Source organism: Chaetura pelagica, unplaced genomic scaffold (assembly GCF_000747805.2).
Source record: "Chaetura pelagica isolate M959 unplaced genomic scaffold, ChaPel_1.0 scaffold416, whole genome shotgun sequence".
In the NCBI taxonomy this organism is placed as follows: domain Eukaryota; kingdom Metazoa; phylum Chordata; class Aves; order Apodiformes; family Apodidae; genus Chaetura; species Chaetura pelagica.
This window is the reverse complement of record NW_009953579.1, coordinates 688887-699652: the sequence shown is the minus strand read 5'-3', so window position 1 is coordinate 699652 and position 10766 is coordinate 688887. Positions and strand designations below refer to the sequence as shown.

The window sequence follows — 10766 nt, the reverse complement described above, 5'->3', positions numbered from 1 at the left end:
TCCCGGGGCCCGCTCGGGCAGCTCGGGTCGGAGAGGCAGCAAATCCGTCCCGTCCCTGCCGGGCGGTCGCCGCAGCGGTCGCTGTGCAGCGCTGTTCGCAGGGGCGCACAAAGAGAGCGGGTTTTTGTTTATCTGGCGAAGCACATCAGGAAATTCCCAGCAAATAAATGCTGTGAACTCTGAAGGAGGAGCTTCGGCTGGGGAGCGAAAGCAGAGAATTTTCTAGTATTGACGCGGTCTTCTGTGTGTCTGTAAATGTGTATGCACTTGTGCGTTTCTAATGCCTTTTTTTGTCTCTGTGTCACCCGCTGTCACCCTCCGTTCTCTGCTCCAGGGAAGGGCCTGCCCTGTCTGCTGAAGTACAGGCCAGGCTGGGTGCTTCTTATCTCTGAGCATACGCTGCGCAGCTAAGCAGAGAGAGAGCCTGTACCAGCCTTTGGGTATCAAAATACATGAAACCAGCCACTTTCTTCAAGTTTGTTTTGGAGAAAGAAGCCTTCACCTTGTGCATAACAAGACTGGGAGGCAGGTCAGTGTATGAATCTTCCAGAGACATCTATTCATTATTAAATATAGGTTGCAGACAGAATTCTTGTTGTGTTTCTTCCCCCTGAGAAAATACCGAGTTTGCAACTGACTCTTGCGCGTATCGTTGTTCCAAACAGGAACAGGAGGGAAAAACAGTGCTTTAAAGAAGCCTGAAGATGAGCGCCCACACACAGACTGCAGAGAAAGGACAGAACACAACACTCCTGTGCCAGGAAAGCTATGTTTGCAGTGGGACAGATGAAGCAATCTTTGAATGTGACGAGTGCAGGAGCTTACAGTGCCAACGTTGTGAGGAAGAGCTGCATCAGTCAGAAAGGTTACGGAACCACGAACGGACCCGTATAAAACCCGGCCATGTCCCCTACTGTGACTCCTGCAAAGGTGCCAATGGGAACATAATGCACGCCAGCATGACGGGCTCAAGGCAGATAGCAGCAGTGAGGTGCCAGGTGTGCAAAATCAACCTCTGCGTGGAGTGTCAGAAGAGAACACATGCTGGGGGGAACAGAAGGAAGCACCCTGTCACTGTGTACCATGCTGGCAAAGCCCAAGAGCAGGAAGAGGAGGAGGGAATGGATGAGGAGACCAAGAGAAGGAAGATGACAGAGAAAGTTGTGAGTTTCCTCTTGGTGGATGAAACTGAGGAGATTCAGGTAAGAGCTGCTGTGGTTTCTTTGAACAGCCAAGATCCTTTAGTTTCTATCTTAGTCTAGCAGGCTGCTGTGGTGCATGATTAATACTTGAAGTTCATCTGGCAGCAATAGTAGCAAAATGAGGATAGCCTGCTATGTGGCACTAAGTGAGTATCATGGGCCAAAAAGACAGTGTTTTGGAGTGGTCTTGCTTGTGAGTTCCTCAGAAGATCAGGTTCATTAACACCCTAACATGGGGCAAGAGCCTCCTCTGAGAGGCATGGGAAGCGGAGCTGGTGAAATTGACTCTGTACTGAAACGCACACAACTAACATAGAACTCTCTGTGTAGGATGCTGATCATTCCTGAGCAGAACTGAACGGAGAGATTTGCGGTAGATATCCTGCAAATGGGAGTGCTGGCAGCCAAGACCTTACCTTATGACTAGGAGTAGGCTAATGTAAGACTACAATCCCCTGCTATCCCCCTTTAGCAATAGGATAGAGTAGAAATAAGGGTCCAAAGAGTGCCATCTCAAATCATACAGACACCACGGTTAAACTATATTGCTTGTCACAAATATTTTTCATAGCCTTTTGCTGAAAGAGGGCAAAATTGGACCTCAATTTGGAGCAGGTCTTCTGGTAATAGTGGCAGAAATACTAGTTGACTAGGAGCTACCTCTGAGGAGGCATTGTTTTAGAACACCTACCATTCAATGTATGCAGTTAATTGACTCTTCTGTTGACCCTTATGTTTGGTGTGCATAAACAATTTACTAGTGTAAAAATAGCAATATGCAGAAGTCACAGAGCAGGTTAGTTACACAACTAAAAATTCAGCTTAGTCTTCTGGCTTCCAGTTTGTATCCTTCATGTTAAACCTCATTCAGGAGACACTGAAAGAAAGTGCGTGGTCACCTGAAGACTCAAGATCTGATTGATTGCTGTAATTTAACATATTCATGCTACCAGCAGTCAAAAGAATTGTGATGATAGTTTGATTGTTGGTATATTAGTTCTTTTTATCTATCATAGTAAGAATGTGTCTGCCATACATTGCAAGGAAATGTCTTAACTGTCATGTATCTATGCTATGGAAAAGTGTATATATATACATTGTAATTATAGTATAATATCGGTGCTTGGGGTCACATTTTGGTCAGTTCAGGTATACTGACTGACAAATTCTCATGGCTTTTGGAGGGGAAAGAGAGGAAAGGATGGCAGCCTTTGCAATGCACTGACAGAAAACATGCTATGGAAGACACTGGCTTAAACTGATTGAGTTCCAGGTGTAGTGGCAGTCCTAAGTTTGTATGTCTCCCCTAAATACACACCCATTTCCTTGTAATGCATGGCAGATGCAACTATTTCTTGAAGATACAGACTTTTTCAATAATCTTCATCTAGCTCTGAAATGCCTTAGAACAGGGCTGTCCTGGGAAGGTGCTTACAAGCTGTGGCTGTGTGTGGTTGTACCAGTTTAAGTTATTGTTATACTCGTGAATCTCTAAGCCTTATTGAGGCAGACTTCTGGCTGCCTTTTGCAAGCAAGTGCATTGCTATGTGAATGTCATGGGCAATAAAGCCAGCTTCCTTACTGGGACAGCAGTGGTCCTTTATCAGATCATAACAATTTGATCAGAAAAGAGTTGAAGAAGCTCTCAAAAGATGATCTTTCTTCATCATGATGATGTTGAGTCAGAGCTCTTCCATCTGGAGTGATCTTCTTTTCCTCATAGCTGAATATTTACGTGACATCTCTCAGCCAGTCTCAAAGCAGTTTGGGAGTTTTCAATTAAAATATTTTCTGATAGCTGGATGTTTAAGACTGCCAGCTATTAAAGTCATGTTCCTGCTAGTGAATGTGCCAACCTTTACTTAGAGAGGACTGTCAGATGACTAGCTAGCTCTGAAGACATGTTCTGTAGCATCTTTTGCTCTTGATAATAGTGAACAGCCAATTAAACTTTAAGAAAGTGATCCTCAGTCTCTTCTGCTTGTCATTAGCAAGATTATTGCTGATAAACTGGGGAGAAATCCTCAGAATATTTTTTATTTAAACCAACTTTTGTGTAAAAAAAAAAAAAAGCCAAAACAGTAATAACTTAAAATGTGGAGATTCGGGGTTAGAAGGTGTGTGGCTTTTTAAACTTGAACTGACAGGAGAAGGATTTTATCAGCATTATGGAGTCCAGCTATTTCTAACAGTCTGTTTTCTGACCTTTGGAACTTGAAGATTGTTTCATTAGTTAGGAAATGAGAGGAAACTACTGATTTGCTATCAGTGGTAGATTCTGCCATAGCAATGTTAAATGCTAGTCCTACAAAATTAATTAGAACTATTTATGCTGCTGAGCCGACTTGATGGATTGAGATACTAGTACTCATGGATGTATGTGTGTTTATAAACCTCTAACTTGAAAGTAGTTCATTGAGATGGGAACACAAGGCAAAGGGATTTCTTTAATAGTTTCCTTTGGAATTTAGAGTTGTTAAGCTCAAGTGGTTAAGTCTCTCATCTTATTGTTCCTGTTGGTTTCTTGGAGGTGACAGCTCTGAAACTGAAGGACATTTATCATGCATAAGCAATGACTGAGCTAGTTCCAGAACCAGAAGCAATGTAGATTAATCCATAAGGAGCTGTGCCAGAGAAAATTAGTTTAGCTGAGAGGTGGAGATTCTCAGCTTGGGCTCAGCACTGCACTGATACAGCTATGATAATTCTAGGATCTGCATAATTGTCCTTCTGCCATGGTGCACAGCTGTGCTGGCCTGCTCAGAGCTAGTTTGAAACTTTCTGTGTTTTGCAGACAGAACCATAAGCTCATAAAGCTGAGGACTTGTTGTGCTTGTTTTGAATCCACTTAGTCGGGAGAGGTCCTGTTTTAAACCAGTGTTCATGAAGCAATTCTTTGTAGAGAATGGATGGTAGTTTTAAGTTCATATCTGTGTAAGACAGGCCTGTCTCATGTTCCTCATAGCAATACTGTATCTGAGCATCCCAAAAAGAGATTCAGTATCTCATGTTAAGAAAATGCTGTTAAAGGTTAAATCCAAGTTTGCACTATAAGTCTGTAGAAGAACCAGAGAGAAAGGTTGTTCCTTGTGGAGACCAACCCCAGCTGTCTGACATACCACACAGTGCAATGCTTTGTGACTTGTGAATTAGTCTCCATCTGTCTTGACCTACACCACAAATTCTCCTTTCTTTATTCCAGAAGTATTGGCCCTCATAAGATAATACTTATTTCTACTGTCAGAAAACAAATCTTGTCCACATTTTGCAAATAGGCATCACCTGCAGTTTAGACCCCATTCTAGGTCTTTTTTCTCAAGCTGAATGCAGTTTCTCTTTATGCAGTATTAATTTTTTGGCCTTATATATTGCATAAATAATGCTGAGACTTCAATCAAGTTGTTCTTTATAATTGCAGCATCTGTTTGTCAATTGGCTCTGACATAGTCTGTCTTCCTTGCTCATCTCTACCCAAAATGATATTGTGGAGATTGCTTCCTCAGTCAATTGCTTCGGTCTTGCCACTGCTTGTTACATCTTCCACATCGCCTCTTAACCCTGTTACATGCAAACAGTGTGCCTTCTTATTTTGTGTGTGTAAATCCTCCAGCTGAATCTTCTTGATCTGCTCTGTCAAGATGTCAGCTTTTCTTTCTTGTCTTTAACTTGCTGAAGTTTCAAACAAGCATTGTGCTGTCACTAGTGCTGCTCCTTGCACACAGGAGGCTCTTCCCTTAAGAACTTAAACAAGATTAATTAATTGATTCTTTAAAACTCCTCAATGCTCATTAATCTATTAAGAAAAACACAGCCAAATATAACAGTAAAAACATGACTCAGGTTAGGATAGTTGTTTCAAGTCTTGATACTGTCTCATTGTCTCTTGAACTTTTCCACTGGTCTATATCTTGTCGTTGTCTTTTGTACTTATTTCTATGTAGTTTCTGAAACATTTTCCATTTTTGCTTTGTCTTTATACAAGACCTTTGCAATAGAGCTCTTTAGTGTAAAGCAGAGAATTGTGTATCAGTTCTACAGTGAGCTCTATTTACTGCTACTTTTGAGGTAAGGGAGAAGAAATGCTTAGCAACACATAACAACAACTCGATACTTTTTTTTCTTGGGGAACAGATGTTGAGAGTTCTCCCCACAGGATCAGAATTTGGTTGTAGTGTCACTAATGGCTTCTATGATAACATTTTGTCCAAAGCCCTAATTAAGAACTTGGTGCATATATTTTATAGAAGTAGAGACTTTTCCTGGACCCCAGAAGATAGAAGACATGTTTGATTGTTACTAGTTTGCCTTAAGGAGTTCACTGATCTTTGACCAGAGACTAGCTGCCACAAGAAATTGGGATTTCTGGGTTGTAAAGAAAAATGAAAGGTATTGGTTTTGTATCCTGCCTTACAAGAAGACAGGAAGAAAGTTTTTCTTCTAACTAGTCACAAAAATAATAGCTCCAGCAGCATAATTCTATGTGGGAGAAAGGAGCATACATTTATTACTAGGTCTCCCCCAACATACTCACTATGAGCTTCCTTTCTTCAGTTAGCAGGGTCTTTGTGTTTTGCCAGTAGGCCCCATTCCTTGGGTTCTTTTTTATTCCTACTAACGGAGTTGGACACCTAAAGGATTAAGCTCTTCCCCTCAGTAATACTGAGCAGGATCTATATAATGCTTTGCAGTCAGTTTGGATGACGCAGAATGAGCTGTATCTCTTATTTAAATGCAAGACATTTTATACAATCACTAAATAGCCAGCCTCTAACAGTGTTCTCCTTTGTCCCCTCTTGCTAAAAAGTTAGAGGCATGGAGTGATAACTCTTTAGGGGTGCTAGCTGCTTCACTTTTGTCCCACTGTAAAGCTGATGAAAGAACCACCATTTTTCCTTATTACCTACTGGTCTGAGTCAGGCTGGCCAAAGTCTAAGGGTGAGAGAATGGAGAGTCACTAGGAAAGCTTTTTTCTAGTCAAGTATTCATTGTCAGTCAGTGCACATTAAGGATGTCTTCTCTCCTAAGAGAAGATCACAATCTCTAAGACTTATTGCTGGCCACTGTAGTAGAAAAGCATTTGTATAGTAAATAGTATTAGTTCCCATGACATTCTTGCTTGATTTGCTGTTGGGGGAATGTTTTTGGTTGGAGCTTTAGGGTAGCATAGTCAGCTGTAAGTTTCTGGGAATTTTAGTCTGTATTCTGTAAACTGAAGAGTCACAGCTGGTGTATTTGCCATGGATGTAGAGGAGGAAGAAGAAGAGTAGAAGGATCCAAGTTTTTTAGGACAGTGTGATCTGTCGGATCAGGATATGTAATTTCTGTCTCTCATCACTGTTGCTGTACTATTGATGAGTTTTCCTCTGTGCTTCAAAGAGCTTTTCTTGCCAAAGTATTTTTGGGAGTTTGCTGTCCTACACTTGAGGAATTTTTCTCTTATTACTTTGTTATTTTTCAGTATACCTCCCATCCCAATCTGTTATCTACACTTGAGGAATTTTTCTCTTATTACTTTATTTTTCAGTATACCTCCCATCCCAGTCTGTTACCAGTTTTGAAGTTCCCTCTACTTCACTAAAGTGCACTGTTTTTTTTGTCCTTGGAATAAAGTAGTGTAAAAATTACCTAGCAGTTGTTGGTTAGTGTTTTTCTTCCACTGGACATAAACCAGTATTTTTGAAGAGTATTTTTAGATGGTGGGAAAGGAGCCATCTATTCAACAAATGCATAGCTCCATTAACAGTCTCAAGTTGACTCCTAGCTAATTTGAACACAAACACTAACAAATACTGCTTTTCCCTGGAACTGATCTTACACCTTCATCATAATGCAGTTCTGTCACACAGCCAGCTTTCAATCCATCTCATAACCAGAGTGACTATTTTCTAGGAAGAGTGGAACTATAATACATTTAAGTTTGTAAATGCCCCTTTTAACAAGGACAGTGGTATACAGCAGTGTCCACACAGGTAATCTAGTTACCCTTAGTATTGAGGAAGAAGAGTTACAGCATGAGCTCACTCACAGACTTAATGTCTTCTGGGCAAGTCTCTTCACCTGGGTGTGGTCTCTGCTGCCTCAGCTGTGACATTGGGGTGGTGATTGGTAGTTGTGTGGCCAAATTAACATCCATGGAGAACTTGAAAGGTACTTTGAATACAGAGTAATGATTTCTGCTTCATTGTTTACTCTTATCTCAAAGTGTTAGATGACACTTAAATTTGTGTTATTTCTACAGCAGCTGTGTTTACCTTGGTCTGTACTAGTTTTGAGTTCTTACAAAAGTAGTTTTTCAGCTAGCAAACAGGTTACTGGGCTGTCTAGTCTTACTCCTGCTTTCAGAAGTTTTGTGTAACATAGCTGTCATTTACAAAGGTGAATTATCAGGAAATAGCAATATTTCAGTCAATATGGCCTCTGGGGTTAGGGAGGAGCCTATTAAAATTGAATTACCTCTCATCCTCTTATGTTTTTTCCACCACTGTCTTAAGACTTTTGAAATAAAGTCTTTCTCTTTGGGTAGGGTTGTTAAGCAGGACTTAACTGTTATCTCTTTGTCTCTTTCAGGAAAGAGCCCTGTAATAGCTAGATACGAGCTTCAGACATGGACAGCCTGCACCCTTCATTGCAGGGACCTGTAGGTCCTCTTGAGATTCAGTCTGTTAGGCTCTGTACAAACCCATGAAGCTCCTGTCCCCAAATTCCTTTGGCAGAGAGCTGTGGGAAGGAACAGGATAACTTTGATCTGAAAGAGATTCAGTTCAGGGACACTATTTTCATGGGTGTATGCAGAGCCTAACAGAACAAATCTCAGCCAAAGCCATAGGTGCTACTGCAGTGAAGGCAAATAAGCAGGTACAAAAAAATTCGGAAAACACCCCTAATACACATGCTTTTCTTTGGTTGAGCCAGGCCTGCACGCAGCATGGGGAGTAAGACCAAGAGTAGCTGAAGCTGAGGAGAAGTGTAGGAAACTAACCTTAAATCCTCAGTGTGTCTGTCCTCTCCTTAATTTTGCCCTCCCTCAATCTGCTGTCAGGTCACTCAGTTTGGGCTTGAGGCTCTGCAGAACTCCAGTCCCAAAAATGCTGATATCCACTGACAACTTGGCTGAAGTATAGATTACTGAGGACAGTAATGATAAATATATCTAAGTGTTTGCTGGATCAATGATTAATAACTTCTGAATACCAAATTGTAACTACTGGTATAACATACACAATCTTAGAAACCATTGGTATGGTTTCTAAGCTACCAAAAAATGTTTACATAATAATAAGTAACTCTTTGAGCAGTAGAACTAATGAGTCTAATTTCTGAGGTGACTGCCTCCCATTATCCAGTGCTCATCCACATCTTTGGGGTAAAGCAGTGTATATGCTGTCATGCAGCAGCCAGTGTGCTTACTGGCTAGCAACTAGAGGCATGAGTGCTCAGCTTAGCACTGTGTCTTGGTGGCTGTGTGGAGCATACAAGAGATAAGCTTTTTCCTCAGAAAGACTATTAGAGTCTTTCTTTTCTACTCCACTGTTTATTTGTATGGAACTTCAAGGAAATTTATGGTTTAGGGGTGTTTACTTATCTATCAAATATGTCTGTGTAATTGGATTATGGAATATAAGTTATACATGGAAGACTCGAGTGTTGGCATAAATGACATTTTCCATGGGAAGTAATGCAGAAAAAAAAGGTACAGGAGAAAAACTAGGGTATGAAACTACAGCTGCTTGGACGTAAGTCAGCTTTGATTCTTCTTGAGCACCTGCTCGTGATCAAAATCTTCCCTCTTTGGAGGCCTCTAAAAGCTGGGAGGTAGTAATGACCTCCTGAGGTTTCTTCCAGCCTTAATTAGTCTATCAAAAACAGGTTTTTGATTGTGATTTTCTTACTTGGTAGCAAGAAATATTTGGGAATAGCAACAAAAAGTTTCTTCTGGGGCAAAAGACTGGAGTTTCTAGATGCTTCTTTATAGCCTGTTGCCCTTGAGTTGCTGAGGTAAGCCAGCTGCGTGCATGCAATTTGCATTCACACACTGACTTTCTGGGAGTGATTGTGAGAAGCTCTGCAGAGATACGAACTTTGGTCTCAGTGCGGTGCTGTAGTGCAGGTTGTTCCTCTGAAATTTCTCTTATAGGCTGTAGTTAAAGGAAGGAATCTGCTTTGTATGTGTCTCTATTTTTTGTTTTCAATGTAGACTGAAATTCTGAAGTAGTGATCTAACAGTAGGACCTGGAGCTGTAGGCAGTGCATCCATAAGACTTCTGTGTGGATCCACCTCTGGATAGGAACTCAGTTATTTTAGAATTAAACCACAACTGCCAACATTTAGAAGCTATGTCATAAAGAACTGGTCTGTGTTGAGAAGTGCTGATGTGACATACCTGTTTTGTTTCCAGGTTTAATGCTTGGCATGATACTTTGTTCTTAAGATCGATTACCTAAAATTGTCTCATTTTTTAGTTTTAGAAGTTCAGGGCTGCTTAAAAGGTTGCACATCTTGTTTTAACTTGGTTTGTTGTTTCTCCCTCTGATTTCAGGTGTTTGAATTCCTGTAAATATTATCTTTTTAAAATGTTTTCTGAACTGTGAGAAGAATTGCTTGCATTGCCAGTGTTAAGTAATACTTTGAGAGAAATAGTACTTTTTTCCACTTGCTTGTTTTGACCACTTGGACTTGAAGACTGATTTGTTCCAGATGTTTGCAATTTTCTGCTGGTATATATTTGGATGTGCTGTTACAAATTTTATAGCTTGTTTTTCCATTCATAAAAAGTGTGTTAAATTTATAGCCTCTCTATTGTTGTAGTGGTCGTGTATCAGAAGACAGTGTCATGTGCTGGTTGTCAGACAAGTCTAATGACTCATTCATTTAATTATTTATATGATAGTATCTTACTTGATTGCAGAGGATGTATTTTAGTTATTAAACATAACCTGTTAAAATCAAGTCAAGCAAAGAGTAAGATTGCACAACACAACAACAAAAGTACCAATGTAAGTCAAAATGAGAGTGTAAGACTAGCAAATGAAGGCACTCTGAATACTATGCCAAGCAGTCTTGATTTTTTTTTTGAGCTTTTGTGTCGTCGTGGCACAGCTCTGGCTTTGTGTGCTGCTTCTACAGACATTAGCAAGCCTAAAGGGTTCATAAAGAGTTTTTAAAGGAGAAAACTATGGTAAAAATGTCTGATTCATTTAATGTGTTTGTTTTGCCTGGAGGCAGAGTTGAAGTTGTATGAGTGCAGGTCATTGGAAACTGCATTCTATTTTATGGATTTTGTTTCTAAGCTTTTAACATGTTATTGCTTTAATAACATTGTTTCCAAGAAATTCATAGCAGCAATGTAATTTTAGCAGTTCTGGGTTTTTTTTGTCTCATCCTAAACAGTTCTACTTATATTATGACTTAGATGTAGGAATCATACTGTGTTAGGTATAATAGATATCCAAGTATGGGTGACAAGGAGGCTTCAGATCTAAATGTGCTTCATGGCAGCATGGCATGAGTGTTTGTGTCCACCTTACAGAGAAACCTTTAGCTATAAAATTCTGTTTTTCCTGCTG

At 40.3% G+C, this 10766-nt stretch overlaps 1 protein-coding gene across 2 annotated transcripts in view; it reads left to right on the top strand.

The window, feature by feature from the left end:
• The first annotated feature begins 690 nt into the window (after positions 1-690).
• The window catches only part of ZFYVE1 (zinc finger, FYVE domain containing 1), a 26728-nt gene continuing 16652 nt past the window's right edge, over positions 691-10766 (top strand). For both annotated transcript variants that reach the window (XM_009999730.1, XM_009999729.1), the window contains exon 1: positions 691-1202. In XM_009999730.1, the coding sequence (XP_009998032.1) occupies positions 705-1202 (498 nt within the window). In that variant the 5' untranslated portion in view covers positions 691-704. The remainder of the gene's footprint in view (positions 1203-10766) is intronic.